The sequence below is a fragment of the Cnephaeus nilssonii genome, assembly GCF_951640355.1.
Source record: "Cnephaeus nilssonii genome assembly, chromosome: 1".
Classification (NCBI taxonomy): Eukaryota; Metazoa; Chordata; class Mammalia; order Chiroptera; family Vespertilionidae; genus Cnephaeus; species Cnephaeus nilssonii.
The window spans coordinates 2654104-2672795 of record NC_137072.1 but is presented as its reverse complement, the minus strand read 5'-3'; the positions used below and the strand labels follow the sequence as shown (position 1 = coordinate 2672795).

Sequence of the window (18692 nt, the reverse complement as noted above, 5' to 3'; positions counted from 1 at the left end):
ATGCTGAACTCACTTCATCTCACAGACACAATAAATCTACAGCTATATATGGAACAATTCTCTCTGAAAAAGACCTTACAACTAACTGATCAGATCCTCTACAATAAAGGATAAAAGGACCACAGTGAAACTGAAAGGAGTGGCAGAGACATGGTCTCGCCCAAAACCCCACACCCAGCATAGCAAAACACCGTGGGAAGGAATCTCATAAACCTGGAGCTCCTCCCTAAAGAATCAGGGGACTGTCACCCCAACCCTTGGAACCTGCACTGGAGAGATGAGCCCCCACAACATGTTGGCCTTTAAAAACCAACAGGGCTATGCCTAGGAGAACCATAGGCAAGGAAGTAGAGAAAAAGGAACCCTTGAAAAAAAGATGGCGACCGGCAGGAAGGTAGGGAGAGAGAGAGTGTGAGTGAGGAACCCATAGAGGAGAGTGTAGACGTGTGTGGTGTGTGTGTGTGTATGAGCTAGGGTCAGTTAGATCCTGCAGGTCCTCCAAGGGGCTCCCGAACAGGGCAGCCCTAGACGGCGCAGCCCCGCGCACAAAGCGGACACTTCTCGGCGGCTGGTGCGGACGCAGAGACCACGCCATCTTGAGAAACAGAGCTGCCTGAGACTCGGATCCTGGCTTCTGACACAAACCAGGACCCTGCAGCCACCGGGGACAGAGAACTGCTATCACAGCTTCAGACAAACAAACAACAAGAATCCAGACTTCCCGGCAGATTTCCGTGAGTCAAAGAGCCTATCCCCCTCCTCGCAGGCATAGTAACTGAAAGACCTGCCCCTCCCCCAAGCTGCTGAGCACCCACAGGCGCGCGGAAAGCGCCATAGTAACTGATAGACGCGCCCTTCGCCCAAGCTGCTCACAGGCGCGCGCACAGACAGCGCCATAGTAACTGATAGACCCGCCCCTGGCCCAAGCTGCCGAGCTTTGCGCAGGGACGCGCTCCCTCTTAGGGAACTTAGCGCGCGCTCACGCACGGGACAGAAGCAGCTCCCCGTCGGGGAAATCTGTCAGTGCGCACAGAGGGCTCCCCTTCGGGGAATTTGGGGGAATTTGGCTCGCGGGTCACAGCTCCCCCTTCGGAGATTCTTAAGAGCGTGCACAGAGGGGCTTCCCTTTGGGGAATTTGGCGCGCAGGACGGACTCCGCCCCCCTTCTGGGACTTTGGGAGAGTGCACTGAGCCGGCTCACCTTCAGGTTTTTAAGAATGTGCGCTCTAGCCGGTTTGGCTCAGTAGAGAGAGCACACACAGGACGCAGCTCCACTTCAGGGAATTTGGCACGCCGGACACAGCTGCCTGGGATCCCTGACTCACAGCGCATTCACACTAAGAGCCAGCGACCCCAATTGTTGGTGCGTGCACACACAGGGACCCTGATTCTCAACGAGAAACCGCACAAGGCAACAGAGACTTTGACACTCGAGTCTTGGTGCAGACACAGGGAAACTCTGACTCCTGGCACATGCTAAGGATCTCATTCTCGGCACATACCAACAGTGTGGTGCAGACAGGGCCCCTGATTCTAAATGTGCACACGAGACCACACAGAACACTGGGGACACTGATCCTGGGCAAGTCTGGTTCCCACCAACCAAAGACAGCCACACGTCCTAGTGTCAGAGCACTTCAGTGAAACTAGGGTGGAGCGAAGTCCCCACAGCACACGGCCCAGGTCCACGCAAACAGAAGCTTGAGCTTTCTGGTAATAGCCAGAATGGGGAAACGAAATAACTCACAGAGGAAAGAAAATGTGGAGTCGCCAAGAAAGGAAATTAGTGAAAATGAAGCTTGCAACATGACCGAAAAGGAGTTCAGAGTAATGGTCATGGAATTTATACATCGGATGGATGAGAAAATCAACAACTTATGCAAGAATCAGGAAGAAATGAAAAGTGATATAGCTACAATCAAAAACACCATGGAAAGTTTCAACAGTAGACTACAAGAAGCAGAGGACCGAATTAGTGAGTTAGAAGATCAGGTACAGAAACAAGCTCAAGCTGAACAGCAATTGGAGAAAAAAATTAAAAAGCAGGAGGAAAGCCTAAGGGAGCTTCGGGACAACATGAAACGAAGTAACATGCGTATAATAGGGCTGCCAGAAGGACAAGAAGAGCAGCAGGGATTAGAAAATCTATTTGAAGAAATAATGACAGAAAACTTCCCGGATATGGGAAAGATAAAAGTTACGCAAGTAAAGAGAGTCCCAAGCAGGATCAACCCCAAAAGACCCACACCAAGACATGTCATAATTTCAATGGCAAATATAAATGATAAAGAGAGAATCCTAAAGGCGGCAAGAGAGAGACAGAGAGTTACCTACAAAGGAACACCCATCAGATTGTCAAATGATTACTCATCAGAAACACAACAAGCTAGAAGTGAATGGAAGGAGGTATACAAAGTGTTGCAAAGCAAAGGACTGAATCCAAGAATACTATATCCAGCAAGACTATCAATCAAAATTGAAGGGGAAATCAGGAGCTTTGCAGACAAAAAAAGCCTCAGGGAGTTTATCACCACCAAACCAGCAATGCAAGAATTGCTAAAGGGAATACTGTAAAAAGAAGAAATAAACAGGTAAGAAGGAATACAGACACAAAAATAGATATGACTGCAAACAAATACCTTTCAGTAATAACTTTAAATGTAAACGGACTAAATGCTCCAATCAAAAGACATCGAGTAGCTGAATGGATAAAAAAACACGACCCATATATATGCTGTCTACAAGAGACCCACCTCAGAACAAGAGACTCACACAGATTGAAAGTGAAGGGATGGAAAAATATCTTTCAGGCAAATGGAAATGAAAAAAAAGCTGGGGTAGCAATACTTATATCTGACAAAATAGACCTCAAAGTAAATGCCATAACAAGAGATAAGGAAGGCCACTTCATAATACTAAAGGGAGAAATCCAACAAGAAGAAATAATTCTGGTAAACATATACGCTCCCAATATAGGAGCACCCAAATACATAAAAAAACTCCTGGAGGATATCAAGGGAGAGATTAATAGCAACACAATCATAGTAGGAGACTTTAATACCCCACTATCACCACTGGACAAATCCTCTAAACAAAAAATCAGCAAAGAAACAGCAATCCTAAATGACTCACTAGACCAGATGGAATTAATTGACATCTTCAGAACATTTCACCCCAAAGCCACAGAATATACATTCTTCTCAAGTGAACATGGGTCATTTTCAAAGATAGACCATATGCTGGGTCACAGGCAAAGTCTCTTCAAATTCAAGAAGATAGAAATTATATCAAGCATCTTCTCAGATCACAGTGGCATAAAACTGGAAATCAACTACAATAAATACAATCCAAAGAAATCAAACACATGGAGACTAAACAGCATGCTATTAAACAAGGACTGGGTCACCAGAGAGATCAAGGAAGAAATAAAAAACATCATGGCAACAAATGACAATGAAAACACAACAATCCAAAATCTATGGGACACAGCGAAAGCAGTCTTGAGAGGGAAGTTCATAGCTCTACAGGCCTATTGCAAAAAACAAGAAACAATGGTAATAAATTACTTAACCCTACAACTCAAAGAGCTAGAAAAAGAGCAGCAAGAAAAGCCCAGTGTAACCAGAAGGAAGGAAATAAAGATCAGAGCGGAGATAAATGACATAGAGACCAAAGAAACAATACACAAGATCAACAAAACCAAGAGCTGGTTCTTTGAAAGGATAAACAAGATTGATGGACCTCTAGCCAGGCTCACCAAGAAGCAAAGAGAGAGGACCCAAATAAACAAAATCAGAAATGAAAGAGGTGAAATAACAACAGACCCCTCTGAGATACAAAGGATTGTTACAAAATACTACGAACAACTCTATTCCAACAAAGTGGACAATCTGGAGGAAATGGACATATTCCTAGAAAAATATAACCTTCCAAAAATCAATCAAGAAGAATCTAAACAGCTCAATAGGTCAATAACTATGGACGAAATTGAAGCAGTCATCAAAAAGCTTCCGGCAAACAAAAGCCCGGGGCCTGATGGCTTCACAGGAGAGTTTTACCAAACATTCAAGGAAGAACTAAAACCTATCCTCCTCAGACTATTCCAAAAAATTCAAGTGGAAGGAACACTTCCAAGCTCCTTCTATGAAGCCAGCATCACCCTAATACCAAAACCAGATAAAGACAACACAATGAAAGAGAATTACAGACCAATATCCCTCATGAACATAGATGCCAAAATCCTCAACAAAATTCTAGCAAATCGGCTCCAGCAGTACATCAGAAAGATCATACACCATGACCAAGTAGGATTTATCCCAGGAATGCAAGGATGGTACAATATCCGCAAATCAATAAACGTGATACATCACATAAACAAATTGAAAGATAAAAATCACATAGTCATATCAATTGATGCAGAAAAAGCATTTGACAAAATCCAACACCCTTTCTTGATAAAAACTCTCAACAAGGTGGGAATAGATGGCTCATACCTCAACATAATAAAAGCTATATATGATAAACCCACAGCAAACATCATACTCAATGGACAAAAACTAAAAACATTTCCCCTAAGAACAGGAACAAGACAGGGATGCCCACTCTCACCACTCCTGTTTGACATAGTACTGGAAGTATTAGCCATTGCAATTAGACAAGAAGAAGAAATAAAAGGCATCCAAATTGGAAAAGAACAAGTAAAGCTGTCTTTATTTGCAGACGACATGATATTGTACATAAAAAATCCGAAAGACTCCGTCAAAAAACTAATAGACTTAATAAATGAATTCGGCAATGTAGCAGGATACAAAATTAACGCCAAGAAATCTATGGCCTTTCTATACACCAATAGTGAACTTACAGACAGAGAGACTAAAAAGGCAATCCCATTTACCATCGCACCAAAAAAATTAAGATACCTAGGAATAAACTTAACTAAGGAGGTAAAAGACCTATACACGGAAAACTACAGGACACTGAAAAAAGAGATAGAGGAAGACGTAAACAGATGGAAGAACATACCATGTTCATGGATTGGTAGAATCAACATCATTAAAATGTCCATACTACCCAAAGCAATCTATAGATTCAATGCACTCCCCATTAAAATACCAACAGCATATTTCACAGACCTTGAAAGAACTCTCCAAAAATTCATCTGGAATAAAAAAAGACCCCGAATAGCCACAGCAATCCTGAGAAAGAAGAATAAAGTAGGAGGGATCTCAATACCAGATTTCAAGCTGTATTACAAAGCCACTGTCCTCAAAACAGCCTGGTACTGGCACAAGAACAGACATATAGATCAATGGAACAGAATAGAGTATCCAGATATTGACCCAAACCACTATGCTCAATTAATATTTGACAAAGGAGGCATGAACATACAATGGAATAAAGACAGTCTCTTCAATAAATGGTGTTGGGAAAATTGGACAGATACATGCAAAAAAATGAAGCTTGATCACCAACTTACGCCATACACAAAAATAAACTCAAAATGGATACAGGACTTAAACATAAGACGGGAAACCATAAAAATACTAGAGCAATCCACAGGCAGCAAAATGTCAGACATATGCCAAAAGAAATTCTTCACTGACACTGCCCCTAGGGCAATGGAAGCTAAAGAGAAAATTAACAAATGGGACTACATCAAAATAAAAAGCTTTTTCACAGCAAAAGAAACCATCAACAAAACAACAAGAAGGCCCACTGCATGGGAGAACATATTTGCAAATGGCATCACTGATAAAGGTTTAATCTCCAACTTCTACAGGCAGCTTATACAACTTAATAAAAGGAAGATAAATGATCCAATAAAAAAATGGGCAACAGACCTAAATAGAATCTTTTCAAAAGAAGACAGAAGGAAGGCCAAGAGACACATGAAAACATGCTCAACGTCACTAATTATCCGAGAGATGCAAATCAAAACAACAATGCGGTACCATCTCACACCTGTCAGAATGGCTATCATCAACAAATCAACAAACGACAAGTGTTGGCGAGGATGCGGAGAAAAAGGAACCCTCGTGCACTGCTGGTGGGATTGCAGACTGGTGCAGCCACTGTGGAGAACAGTATGGAGTTTCCTCAAAAAACTGAAAATGGAACTCCCATTTGACCCAGTAATCCCACTCCTGGGAATATATCCGAAGAAACTAGAAACACCAATTAGAAAGGATATATGCACCCCTATGTTCATAGCAGCACAATTCACCATAGCTAAGATTTGGAAACAGCCTAGGTGCCCGTCAGCAGATGACTGGATCAGAAAACTGTGGTACATCTACACAATGGAATACTATGCTGCCATAAAAAAGAAGGAATTCTCATCATTTGCAGCAACCTGGGAGGAATTGGAGAACATTATGTTAAGTGAAATAAGTCAGTCAATGAAAGAAAAATACCACATGATCTCACTCATTTATGGATAATAAAGAACATTATAATCTTGATCAAAAAGATAGATACAGAGACAGTAAAGCATCAAACAGACTGTCAAATTACAAGGGGAAGGTTAGGGAGAGGTGGGGGAGATAAGAGATCAATCAAAGGACTTGTATGCATGCATATAAGCATAACCAATGGAGGTAAAACTCTGGGGAGTGGGGGCATATATGGGAGGGGGGTGTGGGGAGGGCAATGGTAAGATATGTACACATATAATACCTTAATAAAAAAATTGAAAAAGAAAAAAAAAAAAAAAAAAGAAAAAGGAACCCTTGTACACTGTTGGTGGAGATATAAATGGGTGTAACCACTATAAAAAAACAGTAAGTGTTCCTAAAAGGATTAAAAATAGAACTACCATATGATCGAGCAATTCCACTCCTGAGTATTTATTCAAAGAAAATAAAAACAGTAATTTGATAAGATATATGTACCCTTATGTTCATCACAACATTATGTACAATACCAAGTTATGGGAAAAATCTATAAATGGATTTTTAAAAAAAGATGTGATGTGTGTGTGTGTGTGTGCGCATATATATATATATATATATATATATATATATACACATACATACAGTATATATATACTGAGTGGCCAGATTATTATGATCTCTGAATGCATAATAATCTGGCCACTAAGTGTATATCCTAATAAAAGGCTAATATGCAAATTGTCCCCTCGACCAGGAGTTCAACAGGCAGGCCGGCCAACTGCCCATGTCCCCTCCCTCCTGGCCAGGCTGGCTGGACCCCACCCATGCACGAATTCATGCACCAGGCCTCTAATATATATACACACACACTGGCCAGATTATTATGTGTTCAGAGATCATAATAATATGGCCACTCAGTGTATATATATGTAATGGAGTACTACTCCAACATAAAAATATGAAATCTTGTGATTTGCAGCAACATGGATGGACCTTGAGTGTATTACGCTAAGTGAAATAAGCCAACGAAAGACAAATACTGCAAAATTTCACTAATATTTGAAATCTAAAAAACAAAACAGACTCACAGATGCACAGAACAGATTGGTGGTTGCCAAAGGGCAGTGGGATTGAAGGGTGAGAGAAACAAGTGAAAGACCAAGAAGTACAAACTTCTCACAGTTTTAACATAATTACGTCATGGGGTTGTAATGTACAGTATGGGGACTACAGTAAAAAATATTGTATTAACTTTGTATGTTGACAATGGATAACTAGATTAATTGTGGTAATCTTTATGCAAGGTATGCAAATATTGAATCATGATGTTGTATACCTAAAACCAATATAATATTGCATGTCAATTGTATCTCAACTAAAAAAATAAGAGGAATTAAGAGGAAGGATGCATATGGAATCATGAGAAGCTCAGCTACAAGCACATAATGTTAGCAGCAAGATTTATAATTTGAGGTCAGAGAAAACAGACTAACTCAAGAGAAATAATCTTGAGATACAGATATTTGGAAATTACCAACTAAATGGCAGGTCCCCAATCAATTACAAAATATATCTCTAGCACAAATATCTCCTTTGAGTGTATCTGTGTATCCAATAATTTCTTCTACCTCTCCTGCTGAATGTCTCTCAGAAACCTCCAGGTAGTATGTCCATGCTGAAACTTTCACTCTCCACTCAAAAATACTGCTCCTCTTACATGCCCTATAGCCAAAAATCTAGAAACCATCCTTGTTACGTCCTCTCCTCACCCAATATATTGCAAAACTTTTTGCAGACACATAGATATTTCCTCTCTCTCTCTCTCTCTCTCTCTCTCTCTCTCTCTCTCTCTCTCTCTCTCTCTCTCTCTCTCTCTGAAACAAAAGCATACCAGAGTTGGAGATTAAGAAGATGAGCTTGGCCAAGATTAAATTTTTAATGGCTCCCAAACCAATTCTCTTCCTCCTACATGCTATTGGAAGGCCTACGGTGAAACAGAAAAGTGTTACTGGTATTTTACATATTAAGTAACAGGAAGAGTCCCAGCATTAGAATGGCAGGCTCAATGGTAAAATAGAAGACTGGAAATAAAAGAAAACAAAACTTGGCTGTGGCACAAAAAGAGAGGACAGTAAATGGAATGCTAGGGAGAACATATAACCTCTGTGTGCACTTATAAGTCTTTATACCAGTTGGTTGTTTCAACAAATGATTTGACATAGGTATTTGTTCCAGATTTTCCAAAGTTAGGTATTTCAGTCTCCCTTATTATTGATACTAAGATTTATGGCATACACAATGTCTTTGTGTATATATACTTTTAACTCATATTAGATCACAGTTATATATTTATTGCATACATATAAAAATTATTTGCACAAAGTAGAGAAGATCCAATATGTACTTTCATAAACTGAATCCTCATGAAATAAGGTGAGACATATACTCTCTCTTAACTTTCCTTCTTAATATAGGTTCACATCAATGTATATCCACCACGACCACCCATTCCAAACCATCATCTCTTGCCAGAACTACTAGTCTCCTTGTATCTACAAATCATTCTCCACAAGTCAACCAGAGTCTTCTGAAAATGTCAGTCCTCTGCTTAAAAGCATTAAACTTCTAATCATAACTGCCCTATATGAACTAGGTTATAACGGTTTTTCTTTCTGGAGTCAATTCTCAATACTTCTCGCTTCATACTCACATTCTTTTAATTCTTTATTTGTGTCATTCTTTTCCTCCCCACCTCCCTCAATCCCCACCCCCGCTTTTTGTTCCTGGACCTTCACACAGGTTGCTCCTCTGCCTGCAATACATCACTGCCCTCTTACTCTTACTCTTCTCCTGGATAATAGTTTAAAAGATTATTTTTCTGAAAAAACCTTTCTGATATATCTACCCCCACATCCAATTCTTTACAAACACGATCAACATAAAAAATTAAACTGCCTGGCTGGTGTGGGTCAGTGGCTGAGCATCAACCTATGAACCAGGAGGTCATAGTTTGATCCCCAGTCAGGGCACATACCTAGGTTGCAGGCTTGATCCCCAGTGTGGGGCATACAGGAGGCAGCTGATCAATAATTCTATCTCATCATTGATGTTTCCATCTCTCTCTCCCTCTCCCTTCTACTCTGAAATCAATAATAAAATATATTTTTTAAAAAATTAAACTAAGCAGTCCCTTTATGTGTTATTTCTTCTATCATATCACTTATCACACCTATCTTACAAAATACTGAATCTCTAGTTTCTACCTGGCACTAAGTACTTGTTAAATAAACAAATGGTCTGCCAGGACTGTAAGTTGTTTTTGTCTTAATTTATCTGTTTAGGAATGGATATAACAAGAAAATTATGCCTGAGTAAAAACAGTCATTAATTTTTATAACAAATAAAGGACCAACAAACTATGTAAAAACACAAAAAAGAATTTTGAAATGACTACAATACATAACATTTTAAATTTATAGTAAAATATAAGTGTTATTTCATAATACTTATAATTTGTTATTATTATATGATTTAGTAATCACATAAACCTAATTACACTAATATCCAAGTTTTATATTTTTTCTAGAAAATATAATAAACAAAATATATACTAAGACATGAACAAATCAATGAGATTTATCTAGCTATAACATAAAAAAATCACTACATGTTATTTTGTGACATTGAGTTATATCAATTCTAATAGAACTCTGAAATCCACTCACCTTTATAAATGTTAAATATGAACATTTCTAAAACAATGGTATTAATAAAGAACTTGACCTTTTTAACAAAACTTTATCAGAAGTACTTACTTTCGTTCTCATTATTGTATTTTACAATAGAATATCTCAGATGATACACATTTGTCCAGATCAAGAGGAAAAGTTGAATTTAAACATCAATTATGCTTTAGACAGTGAGTTTTTACTGTCTTGTATAAAGAATAGAAATCAGGATGCACAACATGCTACAGTTAACTTTTACAGGATAAGTCTATCTCAATCATCAAATATGTGGATATCAAAATAGTACAAAGTCCTAAAGATTGGTGCCATAACCTAAGAGTTTTAATGAGAGTTATTCCTGTTCCTGAATGCCCTGGGATTTGCATGGTAGTACAATAGATACCATTTAATTATAAAACCTATCATATACTTCTACAATGTACAAAATTCATTATGTCATTGTAATAAATTCCGATGACACACACTTTTGTTTCCTCCTAGATAACAACTTTCCAAAGGCATTGTTTTTTTTAATATAAGATGGTGTATTTTAGTTTTCACACATTCTGCTCTGCAACTATTCACTTACAAGAGCTACTTCCAGCTAGGAATATATGTGTCTTTTGGTTACTAGTGCAGTCTTTTTATTCATAACTAGAGGCCTGGTGCACGAAATTCATGCACAGTGGGGGGGGGGTGTCCCTCAGCCCAGTCTGCACCCTCTCCAATCTGGGAACCCTCGAGGGATGTCCGACTGCCCATTTAGGCCCGATCCAGGTAGGATCGGGCCTAAACAGGCAGTTGGACATGCCTCTCATAATCCAGGACTGCTGGATCCCAACTGCTCACCTGCCTGCCTTCCTGATTGCCCCTAACCACTTCAGCCTGCCAGCCTGATCACCCCCTAACCACTCCCCTGCCAGCCCGATAGACGCCTAACTGCCCTACCCTGCAGGCCTGGTCACCCCTAACTGCCCTCCCCTGCAGGCCTGGGTCCCCCCCCCCCAACTGCTCTCCCCTGTAGGCCTGGGTCCCCCCCAACTGCCCTTCCCTGCAGGCCCAGTCGCCCCCAACTTCCCTTCTCTGCCAGCCTGGTCCCCCCTAACTGCCCTCCCCTGCAGGCTTGATTGTCCCCAACTGCCCTCCCTTGCAGGCCTGGTCCCTCCCAAATACCCTCCCCTGCTGGCCATTTTGTGGTGGCCATCTTGTGTCCACATGGGAGCAGCCATCTTTGACCACATGGGGCAGCCATCTTGTGTGTTGGAGTAATGGTTAATTTGCATATTACTCTTTCATTAGATAGGAGGATAAGGGTCAGTACAGCAGCATCTCTAGTACATTTACAATCTTTGCTTTATGATATGTAGTCAGAGACTCTGTACTTTTTCTCAAATCATAGTTTGATATAAAGATATTTGTTTCCAGTTTATACTCTCTTACCAAAAATAACAATTGCCCTCTCAACATGAATGAAAGTTTTATCTCTCACTTGAGGAATATTTTCACTAACTAAAAAATGTTTTACTATTTACATTTCATTGGTTTTATACAGACTACATCAATTCTTAGTCCTAGATCACCATCAAATTGGACAGTCCACTCTTTTATCATTTAAGAGTCACTTATTAGGAGAATTACATAGGAAAGATCCAAAAGACTCCACTTAATAGACACAGCTAATGATTTCATAGTTGATCTTATTTCCTAAGTATCTAATACCCTGTCTTCTTCCTCTTCTCACCAATTTTCTCTAAAATAGTATAAAATAAATTCACCAATATAATAAATATAATCTGGAAGAATCCTCTTGTTAAGAATGCTAGCTGGCCTTTTCCTGATAATATTGCTTCAATGCCACATATACCGTACTTTCCGGCATATAAGACGACTGGGCGTATAAGATTTTCCTGGGTTAAAAAGTCGTTTTATACACTGGAAAATAGGGTATATTAGACTATATTGATGGGATTAGATATAATGGATTAGATATATTGGACTACCGTATTTTCCGTCTTATATGCCGGAATATCTTTCTTTATTGTATACAAAAGAAAAGAATTGAGCTGATGTAATATAATTTCCTGTGAAGAAGGGTCGCATATAAATTTATATACATATATTTACAAAATTAACTTATCATTCCATGAGTGCCTAAATTCAGTTAATTGCTTGAGTCCACACCAACTCAATCAATTTTAAGTATTAGACTATCCCAACTGATATATAAAAAACAGAAGCCCATATAGGTCACTTCAGGTACCCAAAATTTAAAGTATAAAGAAATACAAGCTAGGAATTAAGAGAGTTATAAGCATTAAGTTGCTTTGGGAAATGGGGTAAGTCACTGTATCCTTTTATTTTTTTAAACATATATATTTTAAAATATATTTTTATTGATTTCAGAGAGGGAGAAAGAGGGAGAGAGAATAAAAACATCAATGATGAGAGAGAATCATTGACTGGCTTCCTCCTTCTAGGGATCAAGCCCGCAACCCGGGCATGTGCCCTTGACTGGAATAGAACCTGGGACCCTTCAGTTCACAGTGGATAGAGCTGTTTGGCTCTATCCACTGAACCAAACCAGGCAGGGACTAAATATCCTATCTAATAATAGAGTAAAATGTAAATTACCATCACTCCGCTATGCCCACGATTGGGCGGTGGGAGGCTGGGGGGCGGGACTTGGGGTGGCCTATCCGGCCATTGAGAGGCACGGATCCGCTGCCACTGAGGGGGGCGGGACTCCCGCCCCCTGCGACTCTCAACGGCCAGATCGAGGCCAGATCCGCGGCCGCTGAGGGGGCCTGCGCGGACACCCAGCTGCGCCTCTCAATGGCAGGGTAGCCAGGTGTCCGCGGCAGCCCCCCTCAGCAGCCGTTGAGAGGCATAGGGGGTGGGAGTCCCGCCCCCTGCGCCTCTCAACAGCAGGGTAGCCACCCTCAGCGGCCACGGACCATCAAAAGCGTGGGAGCTGGGTGCCTGTCCGCTCAGGCACCCAGCTCCCCGCGATCAAAAGCAAAAGCATGGCAGCTGGATGCCTGTCCGCTCAGACACCAGGCCTTTCAGAAGCCTCCGCCGTGCTGGAGGCTTCTGAAAGGCCTGGTGCACCAGCAGACAGGCACCCAACTCCCCGCGATCAAAAGCAAAAGCATGGCAGCTGGATGCCTTTCCGCTCAGACACCAGGCCTTTCAGAAGCCTCCGCCGCGCTGGAGGCTTCTGAAAGGCCTGGTGCACCAGCAGACAGGCACCCAACTCCCCGCGATCAAAAGCAAAAGCATGGCAGCTGGATGCCTTTCCGCTCAGACACCAGGCCTTTCAGAAGCCTCCGCCGCGCTGGAGGCTTCTGAAAGGCCTGGTGCACTAGTGGACAGGCACCCAGCTCCCCGTGATCAAAAGCAAAAACGTGTAGGGGACCCTACACGTGCATGATTCAATCATGCACTGGGCCTCTAGTATTTTTAATGATTTCAGAGAGGAAGGGAGAGGGAGAGATAGAAACATCAATGATGAGAGATACTCATTGATCAGCTGCCTCCTGCATGACCCACACTAGGGATCGAGCCTGCAACCCAGGCATATGCCCTGACCGGGAATCGAACCATGACCTCCGGGTTCATAGGTCATAGGTTGACATTCAACCACTGAGCGATGCCGGCTGGGCTCTTTTTTTAATCCAAATCAAGAAAACAGGTTCCTTAACTCAGAGATCTCTACTGACCAGGGTTAGAATACAGGCACACCTCATTTAATTGCAATTTGATTTACTGCACTAAGCAGATATTGCATTTATTACAAATTAACGTTAAGTCCCTCCATCAGCAAACAATACTATGACTTGCTGAAGGCACAGATGATGGTTAGCATGTTTTAGCAATAAAGTAATTTTAAATTAAGATATGTACATTGCTTTTTCAGACATAAGACTACTGCACACTTAACATACTAAGCATAGTGTAAATATAACTTTTATATGCACTGGAAGATCAGAAAGTTCATGTGACTCATTCTATTGTGATATTTTCTTTATTGTGATGGTCTGGAACCCACCCCACAATGTATGCCTGTACTCTCAATAGACTGAATTGAAGGTACACAGGTCACCAGAGTAAAGATCTAATTTGTTCTTGGGTGAAATTTAATATGAAAATATAGTGGTGAATCTCATCATTAGTCAAGTATCAATGATAAGAAAACAAAATGTATACTCTATAAAGATAGTAAGTCGTTCAATTTGTTGGCATCACAAATTGGTAAATAGAGTTGAGATTGGATACTTGGGCTGTAACAGCTCTTGCATTTGAGACTAGTGAATCTAGACTTCTTTTAACAAGCAACAAAGAGTTATACACTGAGTGGCCAGATTATTATGATCTCTGAATGCATAATAATCTGGCCACTCAGTTGATATTAGAGGCCCGGTGCATGAATTCGTGCATGGGTGAAGTCCGGCCAGCCTGGCCATGGGGAGGGGAAATGGGTGATTGGCCGGCCTGCCTGCTGGTCGAACTCCTGGTCGAAGGGACAATTTGCATATTAGCCTTTTATTATATAGGATATACACTGAGTGGCCAGATTATTATGCGTTCAGAGATCATAATAATCTGGCCACTCAGTGTAAAAAAGTTATTGAGCAGGAAGTGACAATATACATTAAAAATATAGTAATGCAAAATAGAAAAAGTGATCAATAAAGTTATACCTTGATTTTAATGACAGAACATCTCTATCTCTATTTCTATCTCTATCTCTATCTCTCTCTGTTTCTCGCCCCCCCACCTCTCTTCCACCCTCTCTAAAAAAATCAATGGGAAAAATATATGCTCAGGTGAGGATTAACAGCAACAACAACAAAAGTAAAAAACTAAGCTACGAATTGGGAGAATATATTTGTAACATGTTACTTAAGTGGGATCAGTACATAAGATTTATTTTAAAAACTTTTTAAAAATATGTGCAAACAAAGAACAGGCATTTTATACAAAAATATGTTCAGCATCATTAATAAGCAAGAAAATGAAAATTATAACTACAATAAGATACCATTTTATAACTAAACCCTTATTACTAGGAAGCTCAATTTAATTGATGTTTAAAATGAAGAAAGCAGACTCTCTAGATAGACACTAAACAGCGTTCTTTTGCTCATATAAAGTACAATCTTTAGAAAACAGCATGTATAAAGAACAAAGTAACTTTATTTACAAACTGCGAAAATTACACTTGTAATTTTCAAAATTTACTGAAGAATTCTTCTTAAAAATGGTTAAAAAGTAAGCTCTGATTATCATCCTCAGCAACAAAAGGTATTCAATGGTTTGATGTGAACCAACCTACTCAATTATTACTTACCAATAAGGTTTCTCCACAGAGAGCAGCAGAATAACCCTTAAACTTTGCAAAAGACATAAAATGCAAGAAGGGTTTCAGAAATAAAAACATACGTGGTTAGTTTAAATTATTCTGGAAAACTTGTTTTTAATTGTACAACCACTTTACCAGAGGCAATTTTAGATAATTTAGTCCTAATAGTTTTGTTAACTCTAACCTTATTAACTTACTACATCATTTATAGAAGAGTTAAGAAATATAAAGCAAACTAGGCCTGATTTTCTTTATATTTTTAAAGCCACAAAAGTATTAATAAGAATTCTAGTTATTTTTTTCTATACTTCCTTGAAAACAAAAGCCAAACATACTTACTGTTGGTTTTTTTCATTTAAAGTATTCATGCCCTGGAGATCAGAAAGAGGTATCCTAGGATTTTTACGGGTTACACCTAGTATATAAAAAGCAAAAATTTTCAAATCAGTGCTAAGAAAAACTAAACATGAAATAATGTTTCCAATGAACAATGAAATGTACTTTGATAGTAAATTATTTGCTAAACATATCAGAATAGCTAAATAATAATATGAAGCAAGTCCCATGACTGTTACAAATCTGACTTAACCAACAATGAACCCAATTTTTTCAGCAATAAGTATATTGCTAACATTGACTATTGATTTTAGTCTGTTTTGTCGGATATGAGTATTGCTACTCCAGCTTTTTTTTTCTTTTCCATTTGCATGGAAAATTTTTTTCCATCCCTTCACTCTCATCCTGTGTGTCTTTTGTTCTGAGGTGGGTCTCTAGTAGAAAGCATATAGTTGGTTCATGTTTTTGTATCCATTATGGTACCCTATGCCTTTTGATTGGAGCATTTAATCCATTTATATTTAAGTTTATTTTTGAGAAGTACTTATTTATGGCCATTTTAATTCTGTATGTCTAGGTTTCTCTTTCTTCTCATTACAGCAGTCCCTTTAGCATTTCTTGTAATGCTGGCTTGGTGGTGATGTATTCCTTTAGACATTTTTTTTTCTGGGAAGCTCTTTATTTGACCTTCTATTCTGGATGATAGCCTTGCTGGATATAGTAATCTTGGTCTCAGATCCTTGCTTTCCATTACCTTGAGTACTTCATGCCATTCCCTTCTGGCTGTAGAGTTTCTGATGAGAAATCAGGTGTCAGCCTTATGGGAACTCCTTTGTAGGTAACAGTTTGCTTTTCTCTTGCTGCCTTTAAGATTCTCTCTTTGTCTTTAATTTTTGGCATTTTAATTACGATGTTTCTGGGCATGGGCCTGGTTGGGTTCTTCTTGCTTGGGGTTCTCTGTGCCTCCTGAACTTGTGTGACTTTTTCCTTCACCAGGGTAAAGAAGTTTTCTGCCATTACTTCTTCAAACACGTTCTCTATGCCTTTCTCCCTTTCTGCCTCTTCTGGCACACCTGCTATTTTAATATTGTTACATTTCATGTTGTCCTCCTGTTTTTTAATTGTTTTTTTCTTTTTGGTTCTCTGATTGAGTGGTTTTTTTCAACCCTGTCTTCTAATTCACTGATTTGATCATCAGCTTCCCCTAATCTGCTCTGTATTCCTTCCAATGTGTTCTTTATTTGTGCTATGTCATTCTTTATTTCCGACTATTCTTTTTTCATAGTTACTATATCTTTTCTCATGGTGTTGAGCATCTTTACCATCATTACTCTGAACTCTGTTTCAGATAAATTTCTTATCTCTGCTTAATTTATCTCTTCTTCTGGAGAATTTGCTTGTTCTTTCATTTGGGGGTTGTTTCTTTGTCTCCTCATTTTGGCTGTCTGTCTGGGTTTGTGACTATGTATTAGGTACATCCTCTATACCTCTATACCTCTCAATCTCTAGTGCAGGACAGTATCAAATGCTGTTTTTCAACTATAGATTTTAAAGATCAATTAATCTCACATATAAAAACACTAAGAATCAAAGATGACAAATTGCTTTCTTAAGGATTACCAATATTCTTAAGTTTTAATTTTCTTCGAATCATTCAATAAACACTGGAACTCTATAAAGCATATGGCTACCAATTTTCATAACCTATCAGCATAACTATTATTGCTTGTCTCATTTTCAGTTCCTATAAGTGTATTCCTAGTATCACATGAGCTCACTCATCTAGGGGAAAAGATGAACAACATAGACTGAAGAACAAGAACAGCATTGATCAGACTGTCAGACCTCAGAGGGAAGGTAGGGGAGGGTGGGGACAAGGGAGATAGATCAACCAAAGGACTTGTGTGCTTGCATATGAGCCTAACCAGTGATCACGGACAACAGGGGGAGGGGGGCTTGCGTGTGGGGGTTTGGGAAGGGAACGAGGGGAGGGGGTTGATGACAAATATGTGATACCTTAATCAATAACGTAATTTAAAAAATAAATAAATAAAAAATCTTTTCGTAAGTTCTACTGTAAAGATTTTTTTTCAGATTACTGTTATTTATGGCTATTGTTCATCTCTGCCTGGTATATCTTTGTCCAGCCTTTCATTTTCATCGTTTTAAAAATTTTATAAGTAGTCAATTAAACGTTTTGAAAATCCATTTTGAGACTATAATTGGTGAGGTTAATCTATTTTTATTAATTTTAAATAGTAGCATTTGTATTTTATTTCATATCTCCCATTTAGTTTATTCTTTAAACTCATTTTCCCCTTAATTTTCACTTGTAAAGGTTTCTTATGAGACTTTTAAAGATAAAGATTCTATTTTTGTTTACCCATACCTAAAGCTGAAACTAATGGGCCTTATGGAAAATATATGCTTATCTTTATTAAAAACTGACAAACTGCTTTTCCAAAATAACTGTACTATTTTACATTGCCAATAGAGTTTGTAAGTGTTCCAATCGCTTCACATCCTCATCAGCATTGTGATTATAATTTGCATTTTCCAAATGACTAATGAAGCTGTTAATTTTTCATGGGTCTATGGACCATTTACATATCTTCTTTTTGGAAATGTTTATTCAAATCTTTGGCCATTTTTTACTTATTTTTGTCTTACTGTTGCAGGATTTATTTTTAAATTTTGTTTTCAAGTCCATTAACAGTTTTCAGTATTACAAATATTGTTTCCCAGCTGTGGTATACTTTTTGTTTTCTTAATATATTTTTAAAAGATGAAGTTTTCAATTTCAGTGGACTCCAATTTATCAATTTTTTCATGCTCTTATTGTCCGATCTAAGAAATCTTCGCCTGTCCCAAGAT

General features: G+C 39.1%; 1 protein-coding gene across 10 annotated transcripts in view; it reads right to left on the bottom strand.

The window, feature by feature from the left end:
* Positions 1 to 18692, bottom strand: part of MYO9A (myosin IXA) — a 345415-nt gene that overhangs the window by 130331 nt on the left and 196392 nt on the right. For all 10 annotated transcript variants that reach the window (XM_079787689.1, XM_079787686.1, XM_079787691.1 and 7 more), the window contains one exon: positions 15822 to 15897. In XM_079787689.1, coding sequence (XP_079643815.1) covers positions 15822 to 15897 — 76 coding nt within the window. The remainder of the gene's footprint in view (positions 1 to 15821; positions 15898 to 18692) is intronic.